This window comes from Amphiura filiformis, chromosome 8 (assembly GCF_039555335.1).
Source record: "Amphiura filiformis chromosome 8, Afil_fr2py, whole genome shotgun sequence".
Lineage (NCBI taxonomy): Eukaryota > Metazoa > Echinodermata > Ophiuroidea > Amphilepidida > Amphiuridae > Amphiura > Amphiura filiformis.
Genome location: NC_092635.1, coordinates 31302278 through 31316971, shown reverse-complemented (window position 1 = coordinate 31316971; position 14694 = coordinate 31302278). Strand labels below are relative to the sequence as shown.

Sequence of the window (14694 nt, the reverse complement as noted above, 5' to 3'; positions counted from 1 at the left end):
GACGGATGAGATTATCATTTATTTGTCATTACTATTCTATACAAACTCGAAGATCAAGGATGTGATGGGAATATTATGAAAAAGTGAATTGTATCATATAAAAAGATGAAGATCAAGGATATTACCGATGAGATTTGTCATTGATGTTCTATAAAAACTCAAAGATCAAGGATGTAATGTGAATATTATGAAATTGTTAAAAATGAATTGTATCATATAAAAAGATGAAGATCAAGGATGTGACGGATGAGATTATCATTTATTTGTCATTACTATTCTATAATAACACGAAGATCAAGGATGTGATGGGAATATTAGTAAATTATTTAAAGTGAATCGTATGATATAAAAATATGAAGGATGTGGCGGATGAGATTTGTCATTACTGTGCTATAAAATTACGAAGATCAAAGATGTAATGTGAATACTAGGAAATTGTTAAATTGAATCATTTCATAGAGGTTTGTCATTGATGTTCTATAAAAACTCGAAGATCAAGGATGTAATGTGAATATTAAGGAAATTGTTGCAGCGAATAGTTTCATGTAAAAAGATGAAGATCAAGGATGTGGCGGATGAGATTTGTCATTGATGTTCTATAAAAATGATACAAGATGATACCTAGCATATATAAAAACTGACAGATTTTAGCCAAGTATACCAACTTGATGTGGGGAACAAGACAAAGACACAGAAAGGTAAAAACTTCATTAGTAAAAATCCGAAACCACAGGATTAGACTGAAGTGAACAAAAGTGAAACAACGAAAATATAATTGTAAATTGAGCTGCATGTAGGTAGCAAGCACCAAAAATTAATAAAATTACAGTAAATTAAGGTAGCAAGCAAAATGTCACAACTACAGACAAAAGAGCAGCTACAGAAAGAGAGCTAACGTAATGCTACTGCATTACTTTTTTAAAACTTTCTTTGGCTTTGTCTTGTTCACCACATCAAATTGATATACCTAGCTCAAATATTTCTAACAAAAAATAGTAGTTTTTTTAAAATAACTAAAGCATGTTGCACCCAAACTCATATTTGCATATGCGTTTACACCAACATGTTTCATAATAATAACCGCTTCCCAGCAAACACAAAACGTATTTGACATTATTCGGAAAAGGTTAGAAAGGGTTGTCAGAAAGCGTTTCAATGTCGGGTCAAAGGGTATATAAAGAGTATAAAACGTTTTCATGTTACTGCAAAATATTCCAATATAATGCTGTTTAGGTGCTGACAAAATACGGTATTTGGAAAAACATGTTTGCAACAAATATTGTACAATAACATTTTGAAATTTTAAAAATGTTGTCATAATGTGTTTAAAAAAAAAGGCTCGAAAGTTTCTATAATTCCAGGGTTAAGATCAACCTTAAGGGATCTAAAATGAGCGTTTATTGCGTTTCGACAGTATTTTTTGTGGGACATGAGAGCACCTCAGACCTATCGAATTGCATTCTGAATACGAAGCATGTCTTTCTGATATCAAATAATTTTCATTTTTGAAAATCACAATATAATACAAATTTTATGACAAATTATAAAAATTTGATATTTTTCAAATTTTGATATATAACAGTCCTCGAAGTAAATTATATATATCTAATGACATATTCTTAAAGTGTATGTAGCAGGGAGGAAAAGCCGACGGTCAATTGAAAATTTTGACCTTTCATATTGAAGATATCGATTTTTTTCCCAAAAAGACCTAATTTTTGTTGGTGTTTTGGGAAAAAAAATCCATATTTTCAATACGAAAGGTCAAAATTTTCAATTGATCGTCGGCATTTCATCCCACCTACATACACGTTAAGTATAAATCATCAGATTTATAAAGTTTACTTCGAGTACTGTTAAATATCAAAAATATCAATTTGTAATGATTTGCCATAAAATGTGTATTACATTGCGAATTTCAAAAATCAAAATTATTTGATATCAGAATGACATTCTTCGTATTCAGAATGCAATTCGATATGTCTGATGTGCTCTAATGTCCCACAATAAATACTGTCCAAACGTTCATACCCCAGCCCTTAAAACAATGTTGGGTTACACGCTTTACGAAAACCACATATTCTGTTCTCTCTGGTACTACAAGATAGCTATGATTAAGTAATTCCAGTTTTCATACTTATTTTGGAGGGGGGGTTCATCACAGACATTGTAGAATGTTTGCTTGGGGCTCGGCTCGCTCTAAACAAAAAAGGAGTCATACTATAAAATACATGATTTTGGTTAGGAATAATTTTGATTACATAATTACAATTCCCATATTTATTCTTTTAAGGAAAGTTCACAAATATTCCTCGATGATTACTTCGAACGGAAAAGGACACGAAGTCAATCCAGGAACAGGATCCAGTGAAGGTGGTTCTCTACCAGGAGGAAGATCAAACTTAAACTGATGCATTAAACTGGAGAAGAATAGAAATAACTCCATCTTGGCTAAAGTTTCACCCATGCACACACGTCGACCTGTTGGGAGATAACAGAAAGATCATTTCTGGGTTAAAAATGGACTATGTCGTAAATTCAAAATCGAAACTACCCTTTCCTCCTTTGACACTGTCATGGCTCATGCATTGGATTAACCCTTTTGTTCCCAGCTGTGCAGACTTTTATCCGTTATTGATATGTAGACCTGGACTGCTATGTCTACGTCTAGACTAGTATTTAGCACGACTCTTGGTCTAAATAATACGTATATATGAGCTTCATCAGTATCATACCTGCTCCAAAAGGTAACACGTGCGGACTTTTGACCATTTCCCCCTTGTCATTCAGATGTCTGGATGGATCGAATCGTTCTGGATCAGGCCAAAGATTTGGATCAAGATGTAGTGACCTGAAGAAGCAACAAAATGAAAAAAAAAACCAATCACTAAATTATTAGGTATTCACAGTTATTGTTTTTATCGTATACCCAATAAAAGCGTTATACCGAATGTAGCTTGTCTCCTCCTTTCGGTGTCTCAAAAATTAGATTTTATAAAATCAAGTTATAGGCCTACATTACATTACGTTACATTACAATATGCATTACTTTACGTTACACTACATTTTTGTATTGCACATTACATTTCATTACGTTGCATCATGTCAATTTTCATTACGTTGCATTACGCTGCGTTCTTTTACATTGTATACAACTACAAGGGCGGGTCGAGATGATGATGATGATGAAACAGGGTAGAAAACCGACTTAAGGGGGAAATCCTCCCATGGCCAATAGAGTCGAATTTGCTGTACAATTTGAGCGAGCGAAGGGAGCCGGAAAAGGTTTCATCAGTGCCTCTCCTGTGTCAAAAACTTTGATCCGCCACAATATTACGCGACATTACAATATTTCAAAGCAAACGTTCTACAATTGTCACTCAGCTTCATCATCATCATCATCATCATCATCATCATCATCATCATCATCATCATCATCATCATCATCATCATCATCATCATCATCATCATGGTGATTACTCTTTTGTCTACGGTGTGTTCAGAACAACTTTTCTTTCATGCGAACCTGGCCTTAATGTTTGTGGCATCAGGCAATGCTTGATCTGCATTATCTTCAAAAGATTCCAAAGATTGTGTCAATCCTCATTTTATTCCCATTTAATAATTGTTTTAACTCAAAAACGTTGATGATAATTTTACAAAAATCTCAACGCATGGCATTGCATTACAATTCAGGAGGGGCGTAACGGAGCCATTGAGCCAAGAGCGGCAACATTTTAAAATGACATTCTAATCCGCTATGTCTTTACCGGGACAAGCATTCGCGAAGCGCGCAAACAATTCACCTTTTCGGTAAATCCCATAACCCTTTGCGAGTACACCTGAGAACTCGTCATACTGCGTCGCGCCGATGCGCACATCGTTTATCGAACATCGTTACTGCGCATTACAAGTCGGCGTGACGTCAAATGACGAGTTCTCAGGTGTACTCGCAAAGGGTTATGGGATTTACCGAAAAGGTGAATTGCAATGTAATTGCCAATGGGTCAAAATTAGGTCAATTGTGGTCTTGAACTGGGCCAAAGGACGATGCACATTACAACTTTTGGTCAATTTTGTCCCGGTTCGGGGCAACCTATCCCCTCTGCCCCAGGCCGGTACGCATCGGTACAATTTATTGCCAACACAAACACTTTCTGAATGAATATAGCTCATATCTGGTCTGGCTTCATGATATAACGTACCATATATTGCAAACGACATTGGTTCCTTTGGGTATGGAGTAACCAGCCAATGAAGTGTCAACAGTTGCACACCGAGGAATACTTTGGGCGATTGAAGATAACCTTTGTATTTCATATATTGTAGCTGCTGTATAAGGCATCTTGTCACGGTCTTCCAAACAAGGTAGTCGAGATGTACCTACCACCTATGAAATATTATGAGATTTTGCGGAGAGACATTATTGCATCATGTATGCAATACACGGTGTCTAATTAGATCAGATGTATGATGGTCATTTAATCAGTTTTACCTCCGCTTTGTGTTTGTAAGTGGTAGCTTCTTCAACTCATACATTGGAATGTCTCCTACAAACGAGGCCAAAGGCATATTGATATCTTTTCCAGTTTTATGTTGGTGATCTCAGAAGCAAAATACGATTTGACACACCGGAAACGGTAAAAAAATCTAAAAAGCATTTACATGAAATAATTATGTGGGTTTCCCTCCTACGAGATTAGCTCGATATGTATGTGAGCTCGTGTGTTATGATTATGGTAACAGGTTATAACTGTGCAACCAACCAGCAAAATGCAAGGTGTATCCAAATAGCAAGACGACTTAAAAGATTACTAAAATGTATTTGAGGCTAGATTGACCTCAAAGGCTCAAAGGAAAATGATACGAATTCACCCCAGTGACCTAAACACGGAATATGATTAATATTGAGAAAGTGTAGAAATATAAAAAAAACAATTCTTTTCAAATGAGAAACTACTTCACACTTACCCTCATGGATTCTTGATGTACCTTCTCCTGCACATCAGGGTTCATCACCATATATAATAAAGCAAACTTAAGTGTATTTGATGTCGTATCTGTGGATGCTGAGAACAAATCGCTCAACACATATTTCAAGTCTTCAATGGTAAAGATACCTGGTTCTTCCAAACCCTTTGCCAAGTAACAGTCGATAAAATCACGAGGCTCGGTATCTGCTACAAATGCCTTTTGATGTTCTGCGACTTTGCTCATCAGAAATGCATACCATTCCTCGTTCAGGTCAATTACTTGTTGTGCATGTTGCTTTAGAAATGGTCGTGATATAGGGACAGAGTCCAACATCCGACTCTTTTTCCTACCATGTATCTCAAAACACTCTTCCAATACATGAAGAATGTGTTGAAATTCAATGTCATTGTGATCATAGTGGCAACCCAATAACGTATCGCACATCACATTGGCAACACCGGAGGTTAGCAGCGTGGATAAATCCTGAGGCACCCTGGCTATATCCTGCAAATGAGAGTAATCAATGTCATGAACCAAACAGGTTGTAAGATTTGCTCGAGAAGTCAAGAGGAGGCCCTCAATTTGTTCTCACAATTTTTTATTGTTTATTGTAATGTACTTTGATGAACTAAAATACCACAAGGTGCTATTTGCGACCAATTGACCTATTAATAATATATCGTAGTAAATCCCGGGAGTCACAGAGGCATTTAGACTCGCGGACACACTTGCCCGATCTAGGCGCTGTACATAATAAAATTAATGCTGCCTTCATTTTGCTATTGGTTCGACTCCAAATGGATAATGGAACATATCTGAATACATGAAGTTTTTAAATACTAATATCATTTTATCATTCTTTAAAAAATCACAAATCTTCAATTACTGCTTTAAGCCTAATTATCAAAACAAAAACAGAATACTTGATTCAAACCTATTAAAGGACTTTCATTCAAACCTATTCATTACATTGCATCATGTCAAATGTCATTACGCTGCGTTACATTGCATTTTCAAGTACTACAAACTTAGAGATCTGCCGATCATACCTTAAGATGACTTAATAGCAAGCTAACTTCATCAGTGATTTTCTTTTCAAAACTAGTCTTTCCAAATCCAAATCCACGTAACGTCGAGAGCGCAAATCTTCTTTGCTGTTGCCAACTTTCACTGTAGTCAGCGAGAAACACACCTGGACGTGAAGGCATATAAATGTTTTAAAAAAATGTTGTTAAATGAATCAAATGGTCAGACTTGTAGTATTGGGACCCGCCATGAGTACGGCTACGGTTACGGGTCCCAGACCATGGGTACGGGTCCCAGACCATGGATACGGGTCCAAGGCCATGAGTACGGGGACGGGTCCCAGTCAATGAGTACGGGGATGCGTACGGGTCCGCAGCCAAAATAAGGCACGAGTACGGGTACGGGTCTGGAGCCATGGGTACGAGTACGGGTACGGGTACGAAAATTGGGATTCGAGTACGGGTACGGGTACTACAAGTCTGCAATGGTATATTAAACGGTTGTAGAGATGAGATGACGGTGTAAAAGCAAGCTTTTGAACCACCTTGCCTGAACGTGAGTAAAATGATTAATTGATTTTCCTTTCATTACACACACAAATGCTACTCATGCAGTGCCGTGGCCAGGATTTTTCCGAGGGGAGGGGAAAATTGACTTTCTTGGGGGCATAATTTCTCGAAAGTGGTAAAATGGACAAAAAATGACTAAAAATCTAGCATCCAGCATCTCACATGGGGAACGAGGGGAGAGATATTCCACGGGCATGACGGGGAGAAGCGCCCTCCTTGCCCTTTCCCCCTGGTTATGCCATCGCATTGGTGTCACTGTTGTCGTCTACGTATCGCAGCCAAGTCTGAAAAGCCAACCGAAACATACAATACATCAGGCATAGACTATGGACATGGTAAATTGGCTTTCAGTTCTTACGCTAACTCACTATCTTCTATTCAAAAACTACACGTAGAAGTAAGCATTGGATTGCTGAACTGAATTGCAGCCTCTCAAATAATAAAAAATAAACATAGAGATAAGGAAGATTTATTTTTTACCTCAAGTATAATTTAGGTATTAAACAGGATCAAAAGCAGTGAGGGTATATCTGTCAATGTCATTGAAAATAATACATGCGTCCACATAGGATGCGACTTTTTGTATTTCACGTGACGTATTGCTGTCATCATTGTATGTCCCCCCTAAAATATTTTCAATTAATCAAAAAGGTTTTTTTCATTTTGTTTTGTTTTGTTTGTTTTTTAAATCCAATTTATAATGTCATACATCGTTTCAATTGCATAAGGAAAGGTACAGTTTCGAAAGTTGCACTTTGGGCCATTCAACTCTCAATAAATGCAGTAGACCTGATCCACAATATCCTGCATTCTTCATGCTTCGTGTGAGTTGAATTGGGGGAGCGAGGTGGCGCAGCGGTTCCCTCGCCCTGTACCACTGGAGTCCCGGGTTCAAACTACGGCCGTGCCCAAGGATTCTAAGTGCACTTGAATTATCCCGATCCCATGCTCACTCTCGTCTCCGGGATCTCCGGTTTGCTTCTGCTCTTAAAATCGATGATTAGTTTGGTTATCAAAAGCTTACTTCAACCAATGGGATTTGGGGAGCTGCACAGATAATTGGTGGATGTAAGGATTGTACAATTTACGTGCGGATAGGCTCGCTCGGCTGTAAACATGGTAAGCGGCCTACAGTTTGTCCACTCTGAAGTACGAAGTGACAATGCGCGCGTATACAGCGCGTATACATCGTGTAAACGGTGCGCGGTGCTGCGTCTCTGCTGCAGGTATGCGTGCCTTCAAAGTCGGCATAATGTGTGCGTCCGCGTCGGTACTTTGTACTTAAGAGTGGGCCAACTGTAGTTGATTCAATCTGATTCTGATAAGTCACCAGTGGTAGCGAAATTGAAGCGCTTTGAAACCTCTGGGAAAATGCGCTATATAAATCCAAAATTTATTTATTAATTATTTATTTGACCAAACTGCAACTTTCAAAACTACGTCTTTTCTTACGTAGCCACTGTAGCCAAACAAACCCTTGTGTGACATTGTAAATTGTATTGTTTTAAGTTAGTAAAAAACATCGATTTATTTCAAATAGTCTTTGGATGACTTTTGAACCCATTATATATTTCTTGCTTGTTTATTATTTTGCTCTTTTGATTTTGCTTTATTGGCTCTTTGTAACCTTTTGGAAAAGGCGAATTATAAATGTGACAGTATGTATACATATACGAACCTAATTTCTTGGGATTGTGAAGCTGGAGGAGGTACATTGGTTCCTTTCTGCTTGCGAAGTCAAAACCTTTGTTGGATTGGAATACCTCGTTAATTGCATCGTATCCTGTTACTATCACGATAGGGACATCTAATACAAAGTAAAAACAAAAAAATCATATCATTTGCACGTACAAAGATCAGGGTGGCATATCTAAAAAACGATGTCGTGCGGATGAATTTTTACAACAAAATTGTCATATAATGAGAGACAATATACCATTTCGAAGTATCAAAACCCAAAATGTACTTTTTAGGCTGTATAACTTGGTCAATTTCAGTGATTTTACACAAAGAAATAGTTCATCGTCGTATTTCTATGTATCGCCCAGGCCTTTTAGTGGTATTTAACCATTAGTGACGAGTTATCAACAATTCTTAAGGGGTACTACACCCCTGATCAATTTTGTGCCTATTTTTGCATTTTTCTCACAAATTATAGCACATTGGTGACAAGTAAGATATGTATATTATAGGGGCAAGGACTACAACTACTATACTGAAAATTCAGCAACTCGAGGTAAATAGTTGTTGATTTATTGATCAAATCTTGGTTTTCCCCCAACTGTTGTCTGAAATAAAATTTCCAGTGCAGTAGTTGCAGTGCTTGCCCCTATAATATGTATATCTTACTTGTCACCAATACGCTATAATTTTTAAGAAAAATGCAAAAATAGGCACAAAATTGGGCAGGGGTGTAGTACCCCCTTAAATAAGTAGGCTAACCATTAGGCATAGTCACAAGTTTTTACTTTAAAAGTTGAGCTATTTATCATACGGGGTATCATATATGATCAAGACAAAACGACTGGCTGGTAATTAATCAATTACTTACCTTGCATTAGGCTGAATATTTTTCCATACTGCGGTTTAAGCTTATCTGCAATCGCTCTGAGAAACACTTCATTACGAATGGAAAGAATAGTACCTATGAAAGGCCAACCAGTTGGTCCTGGAGGGAAGTTAACAACTGGCCATCGGCGTTTGTAATACTGAATAAACAAAACAACTATGGATAGAAGTATAAACAGGCCTAGTAACTGCTGAATATCCATAACAATTTAAGATAAAATAAAAGTGTACTTTTAAGTATAGCAGTCAGAATATAGTATGGCCTTATTATTATTTTGCTGACAGTCAAGGTCATGGCACGAACTTTTCTTTTCAATTTCCGCATTGATCCGAATAGAAAGTATTAACACAGACCTGGAGAATAAAATTCTATTGAATTAAGGGGGTACTACACCCATTGGATTTTTTTTTTTGTTGCGTTTTTTGCATTTTGTGAGGAAATGAGAAAAATATTGGACAAAGTGGTATGCAAAATCATGGCAAAATGAAGGGGCAAATCTTCTCGTTCTATTGGTGGCATCGATATCAATGTAGTTTGCATGCTTTTAAAGGTAGAAGCCAAAAGGTGGTACATCACTGATGTTTTAAATTCACTTCATTTTGAAAAGCTTACTATCAACGGATTTCGTTAAAATTTTGGACATGTATTGCTAATGCATTAGAGAAATAATGTTGATATGTAAAATGGGAATAAGTGGTTCCTGATTTCTTTTATGACTTCATGAACTTGATGCTCCACACCTATCAAAAAACGAACTGGTTAAAATGCTTCTATTTACAATGTTGAGCTATATTATATATTTTTAACTTGCGACATTATTTCGCTGAAACTTAATTTTAATTAAGTTTCAGTGACTTAAAAGCCATAGGTAACAGGTTACCACAACCACACTACAGCAATGTTGAAAAAAAATTGTATTTCTTGTCACCTATACCACCATATTAGGTAGTTTTTCGTAAGCTTCACTTTTGTGATGTTGGTAACTATTTTATATTTGTTAGTCCAATCCATTTCAACTAGGCAATCTAAATTGTACTCACCATTTACATCCCAAGGTATGTTAATAATTATATCCACCTCACACCTTTTCAATATATATCCAGTAAAAGACAAAATATCAAAATTGATGCCTCACATGTATTCAAAATGGATGCTTAAATTTGACCTGAACCAAGTGACCTATAACCTGATCTATGATGACCTATAGCCTTTTTAAATCTCTTTTCCTAACAACACATTATAGAAAGTATGTAGTATTAAATTGGCTATGTATCCATTGTGGAAGAGCTTATTTAATTTATTCAGTGGTATTTAGCATGCATGGCTGAATACGTTTAGAATAGATAGTATAACATAGGATTTAATGTATTCTATTCATGTACTCTACTTGAATAAAATAAATTATGGTTTGTTATGAAACACAAATCTGAGTTACTAGGATACAGTACAATAAACAAAAAATATATGGGGCCAAAATGATTTACTAAAATGGTTTAAAAGCACTTTGTATGTAGAGGTATTTTATAAGTTCAGGACATGGGGTGATGAACATATTTATAAATACTTCATAAATTTGCCACAAAAAAAGAGAGGGATACTGATGAAAATCGTGGTATTACAACCCCTTATGCCCCCAGCATACTTGCCTGCCGCTTGCCGCTGCGGCAAGTGGCAGGGCGTTTCAACCAATGACAAGCCTTGATTGTGTCAGTTTGTCTGCAATGCGCGTGTGCCACGCCGCTCAGCGGCAAGCGGCCACGGTTGTTTGATGTGATCATTTGTTAGTTTTTCAAACAAAACATCATGTTCAACCCAATTCTAGGCTTAAACAGCATAAAGCGGTATCATGCTAATGTATATAGATGCTTTTGAGTCATTTTCAACTTAAATTTCCCCTTATTTACAACATTATTCACTTTCACAGCATATTTTAAAGCTTTTTCAGGTATAAAAAGTACCTATATAATTATGACAAGATTGGTGGCGCTATTTAGATGCTGGAAATTACTCTTTTAGGCTTTTAATACAAATAATTGCTTTTATTTTTTGATGAAATATGTTAATAAAATTTCTTTGTTGCTTGTTTTACCTATTCCGACTGTTTTAATGGCAGTATTGATTACCTACCAGTTGCAAATTTTAAAAAATAACTTATGATAAATAGCGCCACCTATAGTTTGTATTTTCTTAATAATGAAGCCAATTCTATATACATCAAACAACCGTGCGGCAGGGTAGTATGAAACCAGCTCTAAGGTCAAGCGCTATGCGGGATCATTACCACTATCTGACTATCAGCCATATTGCTATAATATATAAGTATGGGTATTAATTACACATGTAAATCAATGATAATTAAAACAAAATATAACTCAAGTATTCAAAATAATTGCGGGAACTAGTTAATAACCAGAACTTCCAATAAAGGCAGTATATTTGTTTTATATACTTCATTAATATGTTCTTTGTTCATTGATTGGTTAAAAGAAAATTATTTGACGTTTTGACTCTCCAGCTTCTATCCTGAGTGAACAGCACGACCAATTTAAGCACAACCTATATTTTGCCCTTCAAAAAAATCGAATAGGCTAAATCGAGCTAACCAATTACAGCAGCGAGAAATCACGCTATGGCAGTTTCGCGTGCGTGAACTGTTCTGTCGCATAGAATGCGCGCACGCGGAAGGCATGGTCAAAAGTACTATTTACGGCTTGGAGGTACTATTTACGGCTCATCCGGGACATTGCAAATATTTGTAAATTGTAATTGTAAATATTATTTACGGTTTAGAGGTACTATTAACGGATAGGAGTACTGATGGTAGAACTATTTTTGGTCATGTGATCCACTTTTATCCAATCAATATTAATGAAGTATAAAGACAATTATTGCCAACTTGACAAAAAAGATGTCAGAGAATAGAGGAACCTATAACAATTAATATTTTAACTTGCCAAAACCTTACAATTAAATTAACCCTTACAACCGAACAACCCCAAGTCCTTCCCTCTTCTCTTCTTCACCACTTTCCTTTACATCTTCCCTCAACAGTGTCGTGGCCGAGATTTTGCCGGGGTGGGGTGGGGTGGGGTGTGGTGGGGTGGGAGTGGAAGGGGAAAGCGACTTTCAAGGGGGGATTTGACGCAAATGGCCTACAAATCTATCGGGTAGGCAGGATGTTCCACATGGGGCAACTTAATTTGCAGTCACTGCATGTCCCCAATCACTCATTCCCTTTCTCCTTTCAGTCTTAGATATTCGTTCTCTCCCATCATTTCCCTCTTCGCTCCAGACTTCTCCTCTGTCTCCTCTCCTACCCTTCTCTTCTTGGGTATAGGCTACGCTAAGCTTTATGAATTTACATATGAGCAATTCCACGGCTCGTGCTACACTTTTGGACGTCCTTTTACATACTTTGTGCTCCAGCTTTTAAACTCATTTGATTGGAATCATTATTTTTTGTATTTTAATACCCAACATTCAAGGCTTGATACTCATAGTATTGCTAATTGAGGATATCAACTTTTGTACGTATGGGACACCTGTAAAAAACGGTAACTCGTGCTACGAGAAAAGGACATGCTTAAAAATCACTCCTTTTTATTTTGATGGTGTTCTAAAACAAAACACTAAAGCCTCATTGATTATATGGTAAGTAATTGCTATGATAAGGTTTGTTTTGGTATATCTTAAATGGATTTGCCCCTCATAGTTTTACATTGACTGGCAAAAAACATGGTAACTCGTGTTACGGTAACTCGTGCTACAGTTTGTCCGGGCATATACAAAATGGTATTGTTCATCTAAATGTCAGAGTTTTTTGATAACAATTCCTCAACAACTGGTATAATGATCAAATAACCCAATCTATGTACTAATAACACCAAAATAACCGAATATATGTACAAATAACACCAAAATAACCCAATCTATGTACAAATAACACCAACATGGTGTATGTATACATCAGGCTCGCATACAATGTACCACACACATTACATTCCAGCAGTACATACATGTTCATGTACTTGTCAGAGGATGATTTAAGGAAGCCCCATCATGCACTGTAAAAGTGTTATCACTAGAGTTTCAACTGCCACGTTGCTTTTCAAATCCCATTGAACTCTGTGCAAAAGATGTTGTTTTAGAATTGCCCGTGTGTCATTATTACTTGGTCGATTTCAGATCTAAAGTGATGTATGCATGAAGGATAATTCACACCTTCTGTAGATAACATAAAATGTGAAATCGACCAACCGTTTGAAGGTGTTTTTATTGTAAATATATCTGTCAAAATTCAAATTTCACCATGCACGTGTGTATGCAGTGGGCGGGCATTGGTGTCATGTTCACTCACACAGCTGTGCTAACCGCAAGACTTGCTGGGAAGTGCTTAAATCATCCTCTGTGTACTTGTAATGCCTTGCTCCATCCAGTTCATACTAGGGCTTAAATTTCAACAGTTAAATTGAACAGTTAACAAATTCATAGACTTTTATTTCCAGGTTATATTATATTTTGACCCTAAATTCGTTCACAAAACTTGCAATGTTCATGGTTATTTACAATGATTGGCTCTTTTAGTTTTTCTTTATAAATTGCTTTCTGAGTTATAGAATGTTTGGTCATCTTTTGGTTGAGACCATTTCCTGTGATTTCCTGCTTGTTGCATTACTGAAATACAGTTTGCCCGATTAATGAGCCTCATCACACTCAACAACAAACCAATTTCCTAGATACAAATCTCAGAACTATACAAATCTCAGTATCAACAATGTCACTGTGGCTGTTAGTCTCAGAATTTCCAGTAAAAGTACTGTATAATGATTGGTTGGTTCTTAGGCTAGATCCACGTGGGGGGAACTAAGAATTTTGGTCGCATCATTTGACCAGGTATCAATATCATGCTTTTAGAGAGACTGTAAAATGTAATGTAAAGTCTTCGAGTTTCAAAAAAGGGACTTTATTGAGTGTGATTTGGTATTAACACTATTTCGGTACATGATCGGGGTGGAAACTGACTCCTTGAATCTTTTCGCTATCTGTGCCTTCCATATTTCTGTCAGGAGGGCACTTTTCTATTTAATTTTTGGCCCCCACACTTATGTGTATTTGTTTGGCTGTCTGGGAGGAAGCAAATTCATTCCACTTGTAGCTCCAACGCAATAACTACAAACTTGGCACTGGTATGGTGAAAGGATATGGTGGCTTGATGTGCTGTATAGTTTTGTGTTATGTTATTTGCATATTTATGAATATTAATGAGCTTATTTGCAAATTTTGCCTACATATTCATTAATCCACTCTGCAGATTAAATGCAATAACCAATCAACTTCAAACTTCGTTTGGTAATTGGATATGGTAGCCTGAAGTGCTGTATTGTTTTGTGTCATGTTATTTGCATATTTATGAATATTAATGAGCTTATTTGCATATTGCATATTATTTTTATTTGCAAACCTTTGTTATTTACACACTTTTGCATGGGGCCACCTTAATTACGATTGATCTATATTTTGGTTATACGCTTCATTGGAGGGGGGCTGGTATACTCT

The 14694-nt window shown here is 36.6% G+C and overlaps 1 protein-coding gene across 1 annotated transcript; it reads right to left on the bottom strand.

The window, feature by feature from the left end:
- Nucleotides 1-2043: 2043 nt before the first annotated feature.
- Nucleotides 2044-9460, bottom strand: LOC140158951 (cytochrome P450 2U1-like). Its single transcript, XM_072182242.1, has 7 exons — nt 9121-9460; nt 8248-8376; nt 6024-6166; nt 4972-5478; nt 4206-4390; nt 2736-2851; nt 2044-2481 (listed from the first exon to the last, which is right to left on the bottom strand). Exons 1-7 carry the CDS (start codon nt 9338-9340, stop codon nt 2300-2302), a joined length of 1482 nt encoding a protein of 493 aa, XP_072038343.1. The 5' UTR covers nt 9341-9460; the 3' UTR covers nt 2044-2299.
- Between the last annotated feature and the right edge of the window lie 5234 nt (nt 9461-14694).

Coding starts and splice junctions, on each gene's coding strand:
- LOC140158951 (XM_072182242.1), bottom strand. CDS start 9,340: ATGGATATTCAGCAGTTACTAGGCCTGTTTATACTTCTATCCATAGTT. Junction 8,377..9,120: donor AATATTCAGCCTAATGCAAG/GTAAGTAATTGA, acceptor ACTTTGTATTAG/ATGTCCCTATCGTGATAGTA. Junction 6,167..8,247: donor TCACAATCCCAAGAAATTAG/GTTCGTATATGT, acceptor CTTCACGTCCAG/GTGTGTTTCTCGCTGACTAC.